This window comes from Vicugna pacos, chromosome 16 (genome assembly GCF_048564905.1).
Source record: "Vicugna pacos chromosome 16, VicPac4, whole genome shotgun sequence".
NCBI lineage: Eukaryota > Metazoa > Chordata > Mammalia > Artiodactyla > Camelidae > Vicugna > Vicugna pacos.
In genome coordinates, this window is record NC_133002.1 from 62,938,378 (window position 1) to 62,958,576 (window position 20,199).

The 20,199-nt window shown below is 53.8% G+C and overlaps 2 protein-coding genes across 4 annotated transcripts in view; both read left to right on the plus strand.

Moving 5' to 3' along the window:
• The first annotated feature begins 327 nt into the window (after positions 1-327).
• Positions 328-9,317, plus strand: FN3K (fructosamine 3 kinase). 2 transcript variants are annotated; one of them, XM_015235405.2, is made up of 6 exons: positions 328-1,093; positions 3,060-3,211; positions 3,953-4,044; positions 4,414-4,496; positions 7,938-8,060; positions 8,880-9,317. In XM_015235405.2, the coding sequence occupies exons 1-6, from the start codon at positions 953-955 to the stop codon at positions 9,216-9,218; spliced, it is 930 nt and encodes a 309-aa protein (XP_015090891.2). In that variant the 5' UTR covers positions 328-952; the 3' UTR covers positions 9,219-9,317. The 2 variants fall into 2 exon arrangements, with proteins under 2 accessions (XP_015090891.2, XP_072796047.1); XM_072939946.1 differs by lacking the exon at positions 328-1,093 and adding an exon at positions 1,181-2,094.
• Positions 9,318-10,292: 975 nt separating this feature from the next.
• The window catches only part of TBCD (tubulin folding cofactor D), a 124,640-nt gene continuing 114,733 nt past the window's right edge, over positions 10,293-20,199 (plus strand). For both annotated transcript variants that reach the window (XM_072939948.1, XM_072939947.1), the window contains exons 1-5: positions 10,293-10,608; positions 11,853-11,903; positions 17,371-17,468; positions 18,520-18,621; positions 19,477-19,623. In XM_072939948.1, the coding sequence (XP_072796049.1) occupies positions 10,401-10,608; positions 11,853-11,903; positions 17,371-17,468; positions 18,520-18,621; positions 19,477-19,623 (606 nt within the window). In that variant the 5' untranslated portion in view covers positions 10,293-10,400. The remainder of the gene's footprint in view (positions 10,609-11,852; positions 11,904-17,370; positions 17,469-18,519; positions 18,622-19,476; positions 19,624-20,199) is intronic.

Here is a 20,199-nt window from a genome sequence, read left to right on the forward strand (position 1 = left end):
CAGCTTGTCAGCAGCAAAGGGGCTGGAAAGGGAGGCAGCAGATGCTTTGCGGTGACAGCAGCCGGAATCCCACAGCCTGACGACTGCCTTGGAAAATAAAGATGCTGGAGGAAGTGCAAGACCTCAGGTTCACCTGTCGCCAGCCCTTCCTCAAGATGTTCAGGAGGGTGGGCTTCACCCGACCGACCGACCGACCAACCGACCGACTGACCGAGAGAAAGAGCTGTGGGGGACTTCCTGCAGACGTCACCTGGTCTCCCGCCCACCTGCCCCCCCCCCGCCCCATGCACACACGTGTGCTTCCGCGCTCCCTTCCCAGATGGCCGGCCTCTGTAATCAGGAGTCCCACTCAGGGTGTGGTCAGTGCCTGGTAGCAGCACCCTGGGAGCAGCTTGTATCTCGAGTGGGCACCAGGCACCCTGGCAGGTGTCACCAGGCAATGCCTGGGGCCTGGCAGGATGTGGTCAACGATCCCCAGCCTTCTGTGGACCATGAGAGACCCAGCCGGCCTGTGACCTGCATCCCAGGAAGCCATCTCTCCCCTGGACCTGCCGGAGGGAGGGGTCTGGGCCAGTGCCCAGGGAGGGTTCATGTGCAGGGAGGTCAGGCCCTGCAGAGCCCTGGGCAGCCCCCGGCAGGTCCAGGCACACTGGCTGTGGACACAGGGGAGGGCACCGCCCATCAGAGAGCTCCTCCCTCTCACCATCCCTCAGGGCTGGGTCCGCGCACCGCCTGGCCCACCGGTGGGCGGAGATCGCTCTCCTAACTGCACCTCCCCACCCACCCCTGGGAGGCGGGCCAGCCCGGAGCGCTGGGAGCCTGGGGCGCTGGGAGCCCGCGGCCCCGCAGACAGCGGCCTTGGCAGCGGCGAGCTCGCTCTCCGGGCCGCTGTCTGCACGGACCCCGGTCCCCCGCGTCACTGCGTCCCCTTCCCCAATCCCGCCCCGCCCCCATGGAGCAGCTGCTGCGCGCCGAGCTGCGCACCGCGACCCTGCGCGCCTTCTCGAGCCCTGGGGCTGGCTGCATCAGCGAGGGGCGCGCCTACGACACAGATGCGGGCCCCGTGTTCGTCAAGGTCAACCGCAGGGCGCAGGTGAGTGCCCCCACTTCATCCCAACCTCTCCCGGCGGCCCGAGTCCCCCCCCCACCCCGTCGGGGGCCCTGGAGCGGGTGGGGAGAGGGAAAGGAGGGGCGAGGGGGCCCCGGGGCGCAGCGGAGGGGGCGCCGTAGTCCAGTCCAAATGGAGTCCTGGCGTCATCGCCCTGGGTCAGCCTGCGGCCTGGCAGAGCTGTCACCACCAGCGCAAGCAGGCTCGAGCATTTTCTGCTGGGTCCTGGCGTTCCACCTGCTGTAGAGTTAATTTCTGTACTTTTGCCCGTATGCACAGGAGTTTGGTGTCTGTTTTAATTTCTCTAGCAATCAGGCATGGCGGCAGTGAGCCTTGGGGCCCAGCTGGGCTCCATTCCCCAAGGCCTGGGCCTTCTCGCAGTTGGGAAGAGGCAGGAAGGACCCTTGTGGACCCCAAGGGCCAGGCTCCTGCTCACAGGCCAGGCTGTGTTGGACCTGGTTTTCCCGATCTGCCTAAAACATTGCTGTTAGATACACACGGAAAAATAGTAACACTGTACAGAAGGAGAAGTCCATAGTGTGTGCGCCCCAGGTGCTGAGGGTGGCACCCCCTTGGCCCTGGGGGATGACTCCAAGGAGGTCCCTGGGGCTCTGGGGGCCAGGCCCCTTTGAGGTGTGGCAGTGGGGATGCTGGCTGTGGGCCAAAGGGAAACCCAGAGGGACCCCTCCCAGTCCCCCTGCTGCCCACCCGCAACCAGGATGGACAGTGGGTTGGTCTTGGTCCAGCACCCTGCTCATTTAGCACAGAAAACTGTTGAAGATCTGATTTCAGAACCCAAATCCCTCAAAATGATAAGCTCCACCTACTGGGAAGGGGTTTGGGTCAGAGTTTGAGCTGGCCCTGGAACCTCCGCGGCTGGCCCCGATGGCTCGTCCAGGCTGGGATGTCACTGCTGGCCTTGGAACCCGTCAGTGCTGGCTGAGCACACAGTCTGTGCTCAACCAGTGCACAAGAACAGGTGACAGGTGAGGCCCTCAGGACGGAGGCAGCCTGATGCCCAGGTGTTCTCTGCCCTGTACGTTTGGGGGCTCACCCTGGGAATATGGCTAGGGGGGTCACTGGGCGCCTTGCTCCATGGCTCTGGGTGTGGGGGCAGTTGGAAGGACACCTTGCTCGTTCCCTGTCAGGCACTTGAATTAAGGGATGGAATTCTTTTCCTGTGTGGAAATAGGTGCTTCGGTGTTGTTCTAGAGGGTTAATTCTATATCCAGAGGTGCTCACAAATGCACTTTAACACATTTTTAACTGAGATATAGTGTACCGAAGATGAGAGTTGGCCTAATTTAAAACTGGGATATTGGTGCGGATGTTTTAGAAGTAGGAAGACCCCTGGGTCCCAGTGGAGGCTGTTCGGCTGCTCTGGGCAGTGGCTGTCTTCCTCCTGGGTGGCGGGGGGCCTGCTCCCAGCCCGCCCTCCCTGCCCTGTGTGCCCCTAGGCACGTTGCCCTGCCACCCATGCTGCCCCCCATTTTCTGTAAGTGCTCGAGGCAGTGAGGGGGCAGGTAACCTGGGAGGGGAAGCAGGCCCAGCCCCAGCCCTTCCACTAACCCACACTCCTGGCACCCCCAGCACCTCATGGCACCCTGAAGTACGCGACAGTGTCCCCAATACCCCCAGAACGTCACCCATGTTCCCGACACCCCTTGGTGCCCTCATGCTCCCCCAGGGCCTGGACCTCCTCACCTCTCAGAGCTGTGCTTGCTGCAGGGGTGTCAGCACCCCGCCCCCGCAAGTCCAGGTGCAGCCTCAGCCTCGTAGCCCCTCTTCTCCAGAGGGGACACACTGCACCTGCTCTCTGACGGGCTGACGCCCAGTTCCCCAGGCTGTTTTCGGTAACCGGAGGTCCTGGGTGCTTATGGCGGCTTCTGTCCAGGGCTGTGACCCTCAGCCCCTGCTGGAGTTGGAGGTCACAGCTGAGTTCTGGATGCAGGCTCGGCAGATGTTTGAGGGGGAGATGGCGAGCCTGGAGGCTCTTCGCGGCACTGGCCTGGTGCGGGCACCTCGGCCCATCAAGGTGATTGACCTCCCAGGCGGTGGGGCTGCCTTTGTGATGGAATATCTGAAGATGAGGAGCCTGAGCAGGTGAGTGTGTGTGAGAGAGAGAGGGAGAGACCCAAAGAGGGAGAGGGAGCCGCCTGGTGTGGAGCTGCTCCCGAGCCGGTGTGGTTAGCAGAGGCACTGCCCCAGAACCTACAGCCGCCTTCCTGGTGGGGACTGTTGCGGGTGGGGACGGGCACACGCAGTGTCTGTGCGGGACCGTGTGAGGTTAGTTTGGCTCATGAAGCTGCATCAGATAAGTGTGTTTGAATCACCCTCGCCTTGTGCTTCAAGTTCACTCAGGCCAGTCAGTTTGGGCTCTGACATCTCATCTAGCAATTATCTGAAGTCCTTCAAGTTTTTTCTAATTATTAAAGGTATGTATATTCACTGTTTAAAAAATGGTGGAAAACATCAGCTCACATAAAGAGAACTAAAGCCCCCCGAATCGGCAGTGGGGAGCAGCCATCACCAGTGGTGGGTGTGTGACTGGCATCCCACGCCTTATCTTACATGTGATTTACATTTGTTTTGACAAAAATTGGGAGCTGTTTTTTCTTCTTTTACTAACATTGCTTTTTGAGTATTTGTCCCTTAATTCCCAGAACCTACCCTTCTTGGTGATTTTACAGGTTTGTTTTTGGGACAAAGTCACTGCCTGCGGTTCATTTTTCACTTTTTAAAGAAGGGAGAGTAGTTTTTAAGATATTTAAAACATTTCTCAGGACGGAATGTGCTGGCTGGCTGTGTTGTTCTTATTTTAACTGGCTGCGTCTCCTTCCTCAGTCAGGCGTCGAAACTTGGAGAACAGGTGGCGGATCTGCACCTTTACAACCAGAAGCTCGGGGAGAAGTCCAGGGCGGAGGAGAACACAGTGGGTATGTGCGGGTTGCTGGTGTGCCCTTGACCCTTGACCTGCGTGCACCTACCCGGCGGGGGCTTGGGTGACGCTTCAGTGATGGTCAGGTGGGACCCCACCCCTTTATGCTGTGGTATGAAAGTGGGATTGTTAAATAAGAGTTTTGATGGTACGCTGGTAGGGTTGCCTCACGACCCCTTTTATATCCAGCCCCACTGTCCAGTGGGCTGGAGAGAGGTGTGTCCTGGCTGATCCAGGCTGGACCAGTTGCTACCATGTGTAGCATGTCTTTGACCACCCATGTCCCGGCAGTGCAGCCAGGCCCATCTGGACGCCCTGCTGGGGCCTGGCATTCCTGAGGAAGACAGGCAGCCCTTTCTGTTGACAGGCCGGAGGACTGAGGGTGCTGGGCCCCAGTACGTGACCCAGTTTGGCTTCCACACGGTGACGTGCTGTGGCTTCATCACACAGGTGAGTGTCTGGGCGGGAATGCCCCAGTCCTGGTCACCCCACCCCTGTGTAGGATGCAGTGTCAGTACCTGGGGCCCCAGGGGACTAGACTGCCTGACTTCTGAAAGCAGAGTGAGACCTGTGAGGCGTGGGACGGTGGGAGAGTGAGGTAGAGGGTCTGTGAGCTGAGCCTAGAGGAGATGGGAAGCCGCGGGGCAGGTGGGAAAGCATTCCAAGCAGAGGGAACAGCAGGTGCAAAGGCCATATCACTTGGGGCATGTGACGATTGTGGGGGACTGGGGTGGGGGTGGGCGGCCCTAGAGTTTGTGGATTAAGTCCTGGTCGCTCGGCCCCTCTCCCGGGGCCTTTAAAAATGATTAGCACTAATGAGATGTAATTCAGTGACATAAACGTCACTATTTTAAAGTGTACGGTTCAGTGGGTTTTAGCATAGACACAGTGTTGTGCAGCCATCACTGCTGTTTAATTCCAAGCATTTTTGCCACCCCAAGGAGAAACCTCATCCCCATCCCCCTGCCCTCCGTCACTGGCAGCCGCCAATGGCGCTCTGTCTCTAAGGACTTGCTTACTCTGGACATTTCACACGTCAGGGGAGTCACACAATAGATGGCCTTTTGTGCCTCCCGGGCGTGGGCACAGGGCTCTTCTCCTAGGCGGTCACGAGGGGCAAGAACCTTTTGAAGCTGGAGGCAGATTTAGGGATCTCAGCCAAGGGGCATGCTCAAATCTGGGGTCCCTAGGACTGTGCCCAGTGGGGTTACCTGGCTGGTTTAGACTCCATGAGTCTGCTGGAGCCAGCTCCCTGGGGGTGACGTATCTGTTTGGAGCTAGTCACCAGGACAGTAACGTGGTCCCAGGCCAGCATGGCCGAGCATGGCTTGTTGTTCTGCCTCAGAGGTGGAGTTCTAGAGCTGCAGGTCTACATGGACCTTGCTCAGTGGCTTGTCAAGAACTGAGGAATGGACAGTACACAGAACCACGAAGCAGATGAGGATGGGCTGGCCCATCAGGGACACAGGCGGCCCCTGAGTGGAGTGCCTGGTCAGACTCCAGGGTCAGTGAACCAACTCAGCTCAGCTGCAGCCCGGCCAGGGCGGGCGGAGGGGCCTGGGAGGACGCCTGGCCTACCCGCTTTGCGCCGACAAAATGGTCCTGGATATGGCACCTGATGGAGTAGCCTGGACGGATCAGCCCGAAGTGCCAGGTGGCTCCCTGCACCTTGGGAGGGCTGAGTGGGCCCTTGGGGGCTGCCGCCATTAGTGGGGCGGCCCTGAGTGGTGGCCCCCCATGAACTGAGCCCCGTTGAGACCACTGGCTTGGTCAGAGGACGGACACGGTTTGTTCGGTGCTGCACCCCAGGCTCCCTTTTAAGTGCTTTGTCCGACTCACCTCCCCCAGTTGCCACAGCAACCCCAGAGATGGGTTGTCCTTGACCCGTTTTAGAGACGAGGAAAGTGATGTGCCAAGAAGCCAGGTGGTGCCTGGGTCGTGCAGCTGGTCAGCGGAGGGGCCAGGGTTAGCCCATCTGGCTTTGGGGCATAGGCCCTGTCCGCTGCACACCTTGCCCCTCCATCTAGGTGAAGATGGGCTCCGCCCACCAGCTGTGCACGGGGTGACCCTGCCTTTGGCAGCTCTGGGGAAGGTCACGTCTTCCTGTAGGTGAGGGGATCCCGCTTGTCTGTCCAGGTGGAGGGCTGACCCGTGCTGGTCTCCAGCTCCCAACAGTCTGTGTCTTTCATGATGTGGTTGTCCAAGAGGACAGGGCCTGGGCAGGCACAGGGGACAGGAGGGCATGCACCCACATGCCTCAGGCCGTTTGGTGCGGGGCCCTCCTGCCCTCCCTTGAGGTGCACCTAGCACCAAGGAGTGAACCCAGGGGCTCAGGGACCACAACACTCAGCATGGGGGTCTCTGTGCTGAGGACGCTGACCAGGGATGCATGCTCTCCGGTCAGTTCCTCCCCTAGGGAGTTTCACAAAGTCACTCTTCGTATAGGTAAGCTTTGCACCTTTTAAAAAACAAACAAACAACAAAAACAAACAAACAACTGTCTAAAGTATAACCGACACAACATAAGCTGCGCCTACAGTTATGGTTTGGTTAGTTTTGACTTATGTGCACACTTGTGAACCGCTAACCATAGTCACGTCAGTGAGCAAGGCCATCTCCCCCAAAGTATCCTCCTGCCCTTTTGCAAACTCCTCCCCCTGCCCCTGCAACCACTGGCCTGCTTTCTGTCACCACAGACGGGTTTGCACTTTGTGTAATTTAATGTAGGTGAGAGCACATGTTGTCACGCCTCTGTTTGGCTTTCACTCAGCACAATCACTTAGATACTCACCCGTGTTGTTGCATGGATCGAAAGTCCATTCCACCATAAGACAAACCGCAGTCTGTGTATCCATTCACCTGAGGCTGGACATCTGGGGTGTTTCCAGGCTTTGCTTTTATAAATAAAGCTTCTGTGAACCTTCATGTACAAGAGTTTGTGTGGTTGAATGTGTCCATTTATTTCAGGTAAATACCTAAGAGCCAGTGACTAGGCCACATGTAGGTTCATATTTAACTGTTTAAGAAACTGCCAAAGTATCTTCTGAAGTGGTTGTGCCACTTCACATTCACACCGTCAGTGTATGAGAGTTCCAGGTCCTGCATGTCCTCACTACACTTGGCACTTTCCTTGTTCTAAAACTGCAGCCACCTCAGTGGGTGTGAAGTGGCACCTCAGTGAGGTTCTGTTTTCCCTGATGACCACTGATGTGCTGCGTCTATCCATGTGTTGACTTGCCATATATCAGGGGCATGAATGCTTAGGATTATTACGTGATCTTCATCAGCTAACCCCTTTTGCATTGTGAATTGCCTTTCTTTGCACTTGGTGGTATTCTTTGTTTGAAATCTACTTTGACATTAACACAGCTACTCCAGCTTTCTTGTGACTAGTTTAGCATGATTTATCTTCTGTCTCCTTTGAAACTGTTTCTGTTTTTATATACAAAGTGCAGTTCTTACATACAGCTTACAATTGGGTCATGCTTTATGTTTCCCACCTGCTGGTCTCTGTCATTTAACTGGGGTGTTTAGACCATTCGCATTCAATGAGCTTACGGATATGGTTAGGTTTGGATGTGTCGTCTTGCTGTTTCTCGTTTGTCTTATCTGATCCTTGTTCCCTTTTTCCTCTTTATGCTGTCTTTTTTTTCATTTTTTTATTGAGTTACAGTCATTTTACAATGTTGTGTCAAATTCCAGTGGAGAGCACAATATGCTCTCTTTTGAATTAACTGTTTTTAACAATCCCGTCCTGTCTCCCTGTTGGCCGGCAAAGGTATCTGCTGTGCTCTTCTAGTGGCTGCTGTAGGGTTTAGGCAGATTCCACGCGTGACTCTGTCCTGTGACTGCCAGCTGCAGCACCAGCCCCTCCTTTCCCTTGTTGCCCAGGTGAACGAGTGGCAGGACGACTGGCCGACCTTCTTCACCCGTCACCGGCTCCAAGCGCAGCTGGACCTCATTGAGAAGGACTACGCTGACCGAGAGGCAAGAGAACTCTGGTCACAGCTGCAGGTGGGCACAGCAGTTATCCCTGGGGAGAGGGGCTGTCCTCTCATGAGCCCACCACTTTTGTGTGGGGCCCTGTGCTAAAACAGAGCCAGAGTGGGGCCCACTGGAGCAGAGCTGGTGATGTCGTGACATCGTGGACACATGAGTGCCTCACTATCGGTTTGGTGGGGAAACTGGGAAGGGGGTGGGACTTGAGGGCACCTCTCACCTGCTGGGTCACAGGTGCTCAGCCTCACACTTTGCTCACGTGAAATGTAGGTGCTTGGCTTGTAAACGGTGACATTTACTGTTATTTTCTCACTCTTAACACTGTTCTTCCTTCTCTGACAAAGCGCAAATGTCCTCTTAGAGCAGGTGTGGGTGGCAGGTGGCCCCAGAGTGACTGGTTTCAAAACATAGCATAAGCATCAGAGACATTTTCTTTAACTCGTTATTGAAGCCATCAGGATATAAAAGAGGTGCAGATTTACCTGTGCTGTGAGATAAAAGATTAGCAGAGAAAGATTGCTAAATTACGTACAAAAAACTCCCCTCAGGTTACATGGTTCATACTTTACACAATGAAGGTGTAACCTCCGAGGCTGTCCGCTCTGCTGATGGAGGTCATCAGTGTTGGCGAGCTTGTGGACCTAAATTAGCAGTAAACCCCCAGACAAAGTGACATTCCCCGGGAGTCGGAGGGTCCTTAACCTCTGGGCTTGGGTTACAGTGGTGTGGGCCCTGAACAAGCACGAGGTTGTCTCTGCTTTGTTTCCAAGTGCTGGATGAGGAGTCTGGCTCCTGGGCCCAGGGTGACTCTGCATACAGTAATTATTTTCCTAGGTGAAGATCCCGGATCTGTTCTGTGGCCTAGAGATTGTCCCCGCCCTTCTTCATGGGGACCTCTGGTCGGGAAACGTGGCCGAGGACGACAGCGGGCCCATCATTTACGACCCGGCCTCCTTCTATGGCCACTCCGAGTTTGAACTGGCAATCGCCTCAATGTTTGGTGGGTTTCCCAGGTCCTTCTTCACCGCCTACCACCGCAAGATCCCCAGGGCTCCGGGGTTTGACCGGCGGCTGCTGCTCTATAAGCTCTTTAACTACCTGAACCACTGGAACCACTTTGGGTGGCAGTACAGGAGCCCATCCCTGGGCACCATGAGGAAGCTTCTCAAGTAGTGGCCGGCCGGCAGCCCCTGCCCAGCCGCTGAGCAGACGCCGGGGGTGGCTGCGCCGGAGGCCGCTTAAGGGAGAATAAAGCCCTGGGGGTTTCAGGGACAGGCTGTGTGTGTCTCCGTTGCACCTGTGTTTCCGTCCTCCAAGCAGCTGGGTTAATTTACCGGGGCCCAGACCACCTGAAAGGTCTCCGACTGGCTCATTACCTGTCCTAGCCTGGGGCTGGGGTGGGGCGGAACTTGGAGGTTGGATATATTCAGGACTGTTGTACAGAAATTCAGAGATCTGGGCTTTGTTTCAGTGGAAGTTGGTGTCCGGTCCCCCGGTGGACTTGCGGTTCCTCCTTCTGGCTTAGGCCGAGATGGGGACCACCAGACGGGCCCACCTCTTGAGCAGACTCTCTGGGGCTGAGTGGGGCTCCAGGTCCACCTTTCCTGAGGTGGAGGATGGACGGAAAGCCCACCACCGTGTTGTGCTGCAGCCACTGCGCAGCCCCTCTCCCGCGCTCCGTTTTGCAGCCGGTGTTTCCGCTGGATAAAGGTGTGGGCGCTGAGCAGGAGCCTCAGGCAGCGGCTATGCCTGCACCCCAGGGTGTCGGGTGGTCAGGGTGTTCCCGGCGTGGGGCTGTCCCCGTGGAGGGGCGGGGCTGCAGGACGCCGCGGCTGCCCACGTGTGCGTCTCTGAAGACCGGAGCCGCGCCGTCATCTCTCCTCTCAGGTGACCAATACTTCGTGGCGCTACGACCGCCCCAACGTCTCCTCACTGGAAAGTGCGGCTGTCTGCGGGCCGGAGGCACCCCGCTCAGCCCCGCGCGCCTGCAGACGGCTGTGCAGGAAGACCCCCGGCCACCCGACTGCGGTCACGCGCGGACGCAGCGCGCGTGAGCCGGCGAGGCTGCGAGGCCGGCCTGGGGTCTGGCCCTCGGCCCCGCCCACGGCATGCTCCGCCCCTCACCCCGCCCCACGCCGGGCCCCGCCCCGACTCCGCGCGCCCTATTTTGGCGGCCGGCGCGCTCCGTAGCGGGGCGCGCTCCGCAGCGGAGCCCGCGCGCAAGGTCGGAGGTCGCGGGGCGGGGCCAGCGTCGTCACCGCCGCCTCTGCCTCAGCCGTCTTGTGCATCCCGCGCCCCGCAACCCGCGCTCGGGCCAACCCGGCTGCGAGCCCGTGAGCCTACCGGCCGCCGAGGATGGCCCTGAGTGAGGAGCCCGCCGCGGGCGCCCCGGAGGACCCGGCGGAGGACCGGGCGGAGGATGCGGCGGAGGACGCGGCTCTCGCCCGCGGCGCCGCCCTCGAGTCGTTCGGCGAGAGCGCGGAGACGCGCGAGCTGCTGGGCCGCCTGCGGACGGTGGTCGGCGACCGCGCGGCCCGGGAGGGCGCCCTGGAGCGGTTCCGCGGTGCGCGCGCCTCGGAGGAGGAGGGGGTGGTCCTGGCAGGTGCCCCACGCGCGCCCGTGGGCCGGACCGCCGGCTTCCTGCGGCCGCACGCCTGAGGGGCGGAGGGCAGGGGCCTCCTTGCCCACCCCCGCACTGGGGGCAGCGAGGGTGGGGTGGGGTGGGGCGGACCTGCCTTGGGCGGCCCCACCTTCCGGTGCTCTCCCCACCCGTCCTGGGTCCACAGCAAAGCGCAGCTTCTCCGAGACAGCTGCGTGCACGGGGCGGTGAGAGCAGGAGAGGCGAGAGCAGGCTGGAGCGGGCCGGGTTTGGCCGGCTCTGCAGTTGTGGGGCCCGCACCCCGAGCCGTTAGCAGCAGACAGCAACGTGGCTCGGCCAGGACCGCGCGGCTCCGCGGAGTCGTGCCGCTCCGGGTAGCGCATCTTACATTTTCCAAGTTAAGCAGACCCTTGCGGTTGTCTACAACGGGCCACTTCCAAACGATTCCTTAGGATCCCGTGGTTAGATAGCTACGTAGGGTTTTGTGATTCAGTAAAATCATCTTTATGGACCCTTTTAGTTAAAGGCAATTTTGCATAATGTTGTCTTCCGGGGTTTGTAATGACAACGCTGACTTGCAGAGGGGCAGTGCGGCCGGGTGAGTGTAAAGAGCATGTGCGTTGGCAACTTGTCTGGATTTGAATCCTACCTCTGCCACTTGGTCAAGTTACTTGAGAGCGCTCAGTCTGTTTCTCTGGCTGTCATTTGGGGTTAGTGTGGCAACACCCTGGACACAGGACTGTCCTGAGCGGGAGGTGGATTCCAGGGCCCAGTGAAAGCCCCATTTCCCATTCTTGGGGGTGGTGAGATGCAGAGCTGTGTGGCACCAAGAACTGCCCAGGGCGCAGGCGGATCTGATAGGAGTAGAAACCCGGCTGCCTGAGATGAAAGAGGCGCGGTGTGAGGGGTCCGGAGGGCACACTGCTGGTGCGTGTGGCAGGGGGAGAGTGAAGAGAGTGGAAGGTGTGTGTTTAACAAAGGGAGAGTGCAGCATGGCGGTGGACGAGGGGCGGAGGACGGAAGGAGGGAGAACCGGAGAATGAGGGACTGGGACAGCTGGCCCTGAGGAGATGGGTGGGGGGCTCACTCCATCCCACCCCTGCTCTTGGGAGCTGCCCTGGAGGTCAGCACAGGAAAACTTGGGCTTCTGAGGCTCACGTGCACGCTTGCCTCAGTGATGTTAATTCTTACCTTGTTTATCTCTTCAGTAATCATGGACAAGTACCAGGAGCAGCCTCATCTGTTGGACCCGCACCTTGGTAAGAGCAGAGGTTGAGGATTTTGACTTTGATCATTCAGTTGCTGGTAATCCCAAAGTCTTGGAGTGTGGCGTACATGTGCATGCGTATGCATGTGCATGTGTGTGTGTTTGCCTGCAGAAGGGATCAGGATGCAGTGCCGGGCTTACTTGTTAGCAGGTCCTGGCTGATGAGTTTTAGCAGTCCCGTGGTAGTGGCGTGCGTCCCAGGTCATGCCAGGCTGCGGGCAGGTGTATTTGAGTTACTTTTTTCCTTGCCGCTATTGAAAGAACACATCTTTTGCTCATCACGTGTATTTGATCTGTTTGCCTCTAGGCATATTTTGTTACAAGAGCAAGTGCTTCAAGTGGCTCCCCGTTTAATGCTCACAGCATCTACAGAGTGTGTCTCTGTGTGCGTCTCCATTTCACAGATGAACACACTGAGGCTTGGGTTTCCTTAACTTTAATGTAGGATGGGGAAATTACTTGTTTGTTTCAATTGGCTCTTATTTTCTTTATTTTTGAATGATTTCTCAGGGTAATTTTTTCTTTTCTATTTGCGATCCTTACACATGCTTCTGGCAGTGAACTTGGGAAATAGGAAGGTAGTGATAGTAACTTATGTTGAAGGGCAGTGTGAGGTGGGGGTTACACAGACCCCTGGCTAGACCGTCTAGATTTACTCTAGCTGTGCCACCTGGCCGCTCTGTGCCTGAGTCTCCTCACCTGTGATACGAGCTGTCAGCGCCACCTGCCCTGTTGGGCGGCTGGAGCCCGGGGGCTTGCCTCAGTGCGCACTCAGGTGCCTTTTAACAAGTGGGCTGTGCTGCGCGTGCTGGTTTTTCCTTTTCAAGTAACCAGTGGTTTTGTAGAAGGTGAGTGCTGTGAACCCTCAGCTGTCTGGGAAGCACAGGTGTGTTTTCTGCGTGGTTGGCAGCTTGGCTGAGCAGAAGTGGAAGGCGCGGTTCCGCCGTCCCCACTCTGGGAACGTCGTGTCCCAGGTCTGCGTTTCTTTCTCAGACTTTTTTGCCTCTGAAAGTTTCTAGAACCTGATACTTTAGGCAGGTATAACTTGCTCTAGGCTTTTTTTTTTTCTTATACTGGGCGTTAGCTGGACAGTTTCAGGCTGAAGACTTGCATCTCTTGGCTCAGGGGACTTTGCTTCTGGTGTGTTTTTGATCATTTCTCTGCTTCTGCCTTCTCTTTTTGATGTGCCTGTGAATTGAATGTTGAGTTTTCTTAGCTTTTCCCTCATACTTCTGCTTTTTGATCTTTATTTTGCACATAGAAGATGTTTTTGAGTTTATTTTGACAATCGTTTTTACTTTCTAAGAGCTCTTGTCCTTGGTGCGGTCTGTTTCAAAGTTGTCTTACAGGTCAGGCTTTCCTCTCTGGGGAGCATGTGCCTGGTTGCTGTGTCCGGTGGCCAGGGGAGGGTCCTGCTGTGGGCTTCTGAGCCCAGAATGCTCATTGCCTCTTTCCCTCCTTCCAGTCCCTGGTAACCACGGGTCTGTCTCCATGGATTTGGGTATTCTAAGTATTTCGTGCAGTGGATTCAGACAACATGTGGTCTTTTGTAACTGGCATCTTTAACTTAGCATAATATTTTCAAGGTTCACTGTGTAATGAAATACTTCACTACTTGTTCAATTTCTTTTGGGTTTTCTAAGAAGGTAAATAATTACATAGTTTAAAAAAATATGTATTTGATCTTTTTATCCATGGTTATACATTTTCATTCTTCCTTTAAAATTTTTAAAAAGGGTAATGCTGCAAGATATAATTTACATACAGTAAAATGCACCCATTTTGAGTATACAGTTCAAGCTTTGATAAATGTTGGCACCCTCACTGCTGTCAAGGGCAGAGCATTCTCTTCACCCCCCGAGAAGTGGCCTCCTGTCCCTTTGCAGTCCTCCTGACCTGGCCCCGGGCACCACTGTCCCACTTGCTCTCTGGCCTCTTCAGTTCAAATCCTGTTTCTGAGACTCATCTCTGTGGTCACTCACGTATCAGCAGTCTCTTCCTTTCCTGCCGAACTGCACTTTGTTTATCCTTTCTCCTGTTGGTGGAGATTTGGGTTGTTCCAGCTTTGGGCTGTTAGGGACACCGCTGTCACCATTTGCAGACAATTCTTTGGGTGGACGAGTTTGCATTTCTGTGTAAGAGTGGAATTGCTGGGTGTGCAGCAAATGTGGGTTTTCTGGTAAACTGCCACGCGGTTTCCATAAAGGTTGTACATTTTACATTTGCAGCAAATCCATGAGAATTCAGTTGCCCTGCGTCCCAGCAGCATTTAGTCTTGTCCGTTTTTCTGATTCTAGTCGTTTCCTGGTGTCTCAGTGTACTTTTACTCTGTGCTTCCTAGGTGCACCTTGCATCCTTCTCCGTGTATTAAGACTTAACGGCCCAGAGCGTGGTCTGTTTTGTGGCGAGTTCTGTTTGCACTTGAGAAGAGTATCTTTCTGCTGTTGGCTGGAGTGCTCTGTCAATGTCATTTAAAAAATAAGGCGGTTATTGGTGTGTTACTTGGATCTTTTATATCCTTACTCATCTTTTTCACATGTTCTGTCAATTCCTGAGAGAGGAGTATAGAAATCTTCAGCAGTAATTATGGATTTGTCTGTTTCTCCTTTCAGTTCTCTCAGTGTTTGCTTTGCTTATCTTGAAGTCCTGTAGTTTCATCTGTGCACTGAGAGGACGGTTAAATCTTGGAGAACTGACCCTTATGTCATTATGAAAGGTCATCTTTGTCTCTGTAGGAGTCCTTGTTCTGAAGTCTGTCTGACTGAGGCTGGTGTGGGCTCCCCAGCTTTCTCGTGGTTAGTGATTGCTTGGTAAATCTTTTTCCTTCCTTTTACTTTTAACCAGCTGTGTCTTTATTTTTGTAGTGCATTTCATGTAGGGAGAATGCAGTTGGGTGTTCCTGTTTCTAAAATCCACTCTGACAGTTACTGCCTTTTACCTGTAGTGTGAGGTCCTGTGGTGTAGCTGTCCGTTTCCTCGCTCTCTGCTGACTCGTTTCCCCATCTGTTTTTGTTTCTTTTTTACTCTTTGCCTGCTTTCTTTTGTGTAAACTTAATGTCTGTTGGTGTTTAATTTTGTCTCCACTGTTAGTTCATTAGCTGTTCCTTTGCTTTGTATTTTTAGCGATTGCTTTGGGGTGTGGTGTGCCTCCTCAGCTTACCACGGCCCACCCCAGTGATACTATGCCGTCTTGGGTGTAGTGTAAGGACCTCACGGGCAGAGTCTCTCATTCTCCCTTCTGTTCTTTGTCACACACCTTTCTTCTATGTATGTGATAAACCTTTACACTATATTGTCATGGTTTTTATTTTGAACATTCAAGTTTTTTTCCCCCGAAGAAATTAATAATGAGAAAGTCCTTAATATTTATTTGTGCACTTACTATTTCCACCTTTATGCTTTGCTTTCTATAGACTGTAGTTTCTGTCTGGTATCATTTACTTTCTGCTTGAAGAATTTACTTCAACATTTCTCCTGGTGTAGATTTACTGGTGATGAATTCTTTCAGCTTTTGTTTGATAGTTTGCTTCACTTTCATTTTTGAAAGATGTATTGCTGGCTGTGGAACTCTAGGTTGACAGCGTTTTCTTTCCTCATTTTGGAAGACACGGCTGGTTGGCTCTGGCGAGAAGTCGGCCTTTGCTCGCCTCTGTTCCTCTGGGTGAAGTGTGCTTTTGTCTCTGGTTGCTTTTAGAATTTTCTGTTTATTGCTGGTTTTCAACAACTTGATTATGACATGCTGTGGTGTGGGTTTTTTCTGTTTTTCCTGTTTGGAGTTTGTTGGACCTTTTGGGTTGAGGGATTTATAGACTTTTATCAGATCTGGGGAAATCGTGGCTCTTCCTCCATGAGCGATCGTCTCTGTCCTTGCCTGCCCGACTCCAGGCACCCCTCTGCTGGTACGCGTGGCACCCGGCAGGGGCACTGCGGCTGCTTGGTTGTTTACATCTTCTCTCCCCTTAGTCTGGAAGTTTTTATTGCTGTCTTCAGGCTCTCTGATCCTTTCTTCTGCAGTCTAATCTGTTGATGCCATTTAATTTGTCATTTTATTTTATTATTTTTAATTTTGGGGGCAGGTAATTAGGTTTACTTATTTTTTAATGGAGGGACTGGGGACTGAACCTAGGACCTTGTGCGCGCTGAGCACGTGCTCTACCGCTGAGCTACACCCGCCCCCACTAAATTGTCGTTTTAGGTCTTACTTATTCCAGCTCTTAAAATTCTGTTTTTTAAATAGCTGCTGTTTCTTTCCTCATGTTGATTATGTTGTCTTTTACTACCTTAAGGATGTTTTATAGTATTTATAGTGTCTGAAGTTCATGTCTACTAATTCTATCGTCTTTGTAATTTCTGGTTATTTCTGTTGACTGGTTTTCCTGTTGGGGTCACAGTAGTTTTAGACAGTCACATGTTTAGTAATTTTTTTAGTGGATGACGGACGCTGTGATTGTTATCTTGTTGGGTGTTCTAAAGCTTTCTGTCTTTGAAGAGTGTTGGCGTTTTCAGGCAGCTTAGTTAACTGTCCATCAGGTGCCTCCTTTGCATCCTGCTTAAGCTTTGTTGGGCAGGTGTAGCTTCTTCTCTAGTTTTTCTCTAATTTAGCCTTACTACTAAGGAAAGACTTTACTGGAATGCCTGCTGGTTGCTCTGGGTGCTCAACAAGGACTCTGGCCTGATGGGATTCAAATGTCAGGCCTGTGTGAGCTGTGGGAACTCAGCCGGAGTGCTTCCGGGCAGTTGTTCGTACCCAGCCTTGGGGTATAACCACTGTCTGTGAGGGTCCAGCCAGACTCGAGGGGCCTCAGCAGACTCCTGGAGCTGTTCCTCTGCTTAGCTTCCTCCGGCTCGCCGTCCTGCAGATTTCAGCCGACTCGGCCTCCTCAAAGCCCAGTCTCCGCTCCGCTTGGGTCCCCCTCTGCACTGGGTTGCAACAGTTACTTTCCGGTGGGCAGCCTGGGCGGCTGAGGCCCCAGCTGGTTGGTTCCCGTGCACTGCCTGCTGCCCGGTGTCTGAAAACACTTGTGTCTGGCTCCCTGATTGTTGGCGGGAGGGCCGCTCCTTACCAGCCGTTCCGTAGAAGCTGGGAGTGTGGAGACCCCTTTTCCCCCTCTTCTTACCTCGGTTAGAATCAGGTTGCTGCTGAATTGTAGCAATTGTAGCAGGTGTCTTCCTTAGAGCATGGTATTAGTTACTGATTTGAGATGGAATAATTTTAAAAATTAAGAATGTTCTCCCTACGTTTCAAAAGCAGGAATGAAGTATTAACCCTAATGCCCTTTTAGAAACTGCTAAGATGGAAATTTTTTTTTCTTTTGCTCTATTGATACTTGGATTATATAGACTTACTAACATTGAACCATTCTTACATTTCTAATAGTCCTTTTTTCTTTTGGCATTTTGTTTTGTATCATATTGGTGTTTAATTTAATAGTAAATGTTTTGTGTATGCTTTTCCTTAGAGTGGATGCTGAACTTGTTATTGGAGTTGGTGCAAGATAAGACGTCTCCTGCTGACCTTGTACATCTGGCTTTTAAATTTCTTTACATTATCACCAAGGTAGTATTTACATAGCACTTTGTAGTTGAGAGAACACTTTCTTAAAACACTTGTTCCAGAAGTTGCCTTCTGAAATGCTACCTCTCAGGAAGGCTGGTTCTCACACACCAGCTGTGGGTTCCCCTATCCCGATCTCACCATGTGTCGGGGATCGGGTGTTAGTGGTCTGGTTGTGCCTTTGGCTGCAGCCGTGCTTTGCTGCGTTGTTTCCAGCACCTTGCCTTTGGTGGGCGAGGCGCCAGTGAGCTGGAAATGGGGGGTCCATGCACGTCCATGTGTGTATGTGTATATGCCTGACTGAGGAAGAGCACAAAGTTGGAAGGAAGTGGAGGTGCAGACCGCCGAGTAGGGTCTTGTTCAGCGCAGACTCTGAGGGAGTGGGTCTGGGGTGGGGCCTGGTGGTCTGCAGTCTTACAAGCTCCAGGTGCTGCCTGTGTGCTGGCCTGTATACTTACTCACGGGAGAGACTCAGCCACCTTGGGGTGGGTGGTGGGTCTGTGGGGCGGCAGGTTGCTGGCCATGGTGCCTGCGGTGTGGGTGGGGACGGGCCGTTTACACGCTTCTTGCCCTCAGTTGGTTGAGTGCAGGGTCCCTCCTGAAGGCGTACTGCTGGTGCATTTCACAGAAGCCTTAACGAATTTGGGAAGCTTTCGGTTCCCAAGGACTTAATCCTCAGAATTAAGATAGAAGCAAAACTTGGGAGTTCATGATAAATCTCTATTTCTGCTGAAGCACACCCAGGATCTGTTGGTCACACTGGGACCAAACACGCACACGGCATGATTCAAGAAGCAGAGGTAGCTCTCCTGCCGTTTAGTCTCACGAAGTTGTGTCCTTGTAGTGGGACATCGTTCTTTTGCTTATTGGGGCGGCCCACGTGGTGATTTTTGATATTAGAGAAAATAATTTGCTTCTTTCTGTATCTTCTTATTATGTAATAATTCAGTGTCTTTGCGGCCCACGTGGTGATTTTTGATATTAGAGAAAATAATTTGCTTCTTTCTGTATCTTCTTATTATGTAATAATTCAGTGTCTTTTTTTATTTGATAGGTTCGAGGATATAAAACGTTTCTTCGCTTATTTCCCCACGAAGTAGCGGATGTACAGCGTGTCTTAGACATGTTCATGCATCAGAACCTCAAAGACCACGAGGTGAGTGCCCCCCGGCCTCTTCATTCCCAGCCCCTGCTCTGTTCCTGTCTGCCTGCGCCTTCCTGCACTGGCGGCCTCGTCCCCTCCTTCAGATTTATCTTGTGCTGTTTTGTGTCACGTTCCTTTGGCTTTCCTCTTTTTAGCTAGTGGCTTTTTTTTTTTTTTAAATGACCTTTATAAAGAAACCACATACCTGCATACAGTGTAGTGACAGCTGTATCACCGTCCAAATTTCGTACATTTTAAATTGAACTGTGTTGGAGTCCCCAGGACCACCCCAGGTCCGATGTTCCAGGAGGACCACCCAGGGCTGGGCATGTGCTTGCCCTGCGGCAGGTTCATTACAGGAAAGTCCTCAGAGAGAGACACGAGGGGTGAAGGTGGAGGGAACCAGGGTCGAGCTTCCAGACCCTCCTCTCAGTTGGGTCACCCAGGGCACCTGTAATTCCTGAGGGCTGAGTTGTGAAGGTGTGTGAGGTGTTGTCCACCAGGGACAGTCATGGGGTCAGCACCCAGGATGTCGCCGGAGGTGGGTGGTGTGGGCACTCTGCTGGCTTGTGCTGACCCAGACTCCTGTCTGGGAGGAAGGCAGGTTTCAGCGTACGCACGTGGTTCACGCTGACAGTCCTTAGTTAGGGAGCCTTCCTGAAATCCAGGCTCACAGATGCTGGCCAGTGGCCAGCCTGGCAGTCCGGCGAGGTGTGGAGCACTTTCAGGTGCAGGAGGCACTCGGGGGCATGGGGTGTGGCCGCACCTATGCCCGTGCCCTGGCGTCTGGGGTGGAGGGGTGGGGGGGTGGGGGGCGGCGGGACCCAGGGGTGGCCGCTTTGTGAGTCAAATCACTCTGGCCTCTAGACCTGGGAGACCCGCTACGTGCTCTTACTGTGGCTCTCGGTGACCTGCCTGATCCCTTTCGACTTTTCACGCCTGGACGGGGACCTCCTCACTCGGCCCGGGCAAGCACGAGTGTCCACGATGGACCGCATCCTGCAGGTGGCGCAGGTAGGGGTGGCTGCGTGGGTGCTGGCGGGGGGGGGGTCCGCGTCTTCTGCTGGCCTGCATTTGGGGCTTGACTAGGTCCACTGTTGACATCTGATCTGCCCTCAGCTGTGGCTGCTCTTCTCAGTGAGGTGAAATTCCAGTTTGTCACTTACCATGAGGTTGTGATGCCTCCTGTGGGGTCAGGATGAGTGACTTCAGCCTTACGTCCTTGTAGACGGTGCAGATACTCTGATAATAGTGTAGAAGAGGTTTCGGGGTAATGGTAAGAGACAAAAATGTCCATTTACAACTTAATTTTTAACATTGTGTGAATAACACATGTTGATTGTAGGAAAATTAGAAAATAAAGAGAAGCAAGACAAATACTAAGTTGAAATTTCTCACATATTAGTGCCAGGAGAGAGCATTTGTGTTTTTTTCAGACTTCTCCTGCTGCAAGTGCTATGTGCACAGCCATAGGTTATTTTAGTAGTCACCTGCCGCTGCGGAGGATGCCACCCCAGACTTGAGCTGTTGACACAGCACACGCTTACCTGTCGTCTCCCAGTCCCTTGGGTCAGGAGCCTGGGTGTGGCT

Bases quoted from the DNA above. Each gene is read 5' to 3' on its own strand.
- FN3K (XM_015235405.2), top strand. From the start codon at position 953: ATGGAGCAGCTGCTGCGCGCCGAGCTGCGCACCGCGACCCTGCGCGCC. The intron at 3,212-3,952 runs GTGAGTGTGTGT...CTCCTTCCTCAG, and splicing joins AAGATGAGGAGCCTGAGCAG to TCAGGCGTCGAAACTTGGAG. The intron at 8,061-8,879 runs GTGGGCACAGCA...TTATTTTCCTAG, and splicing joins AACTCTGGTCACAGCTGCAG to GTGAAGATCCCGGATCTGTT.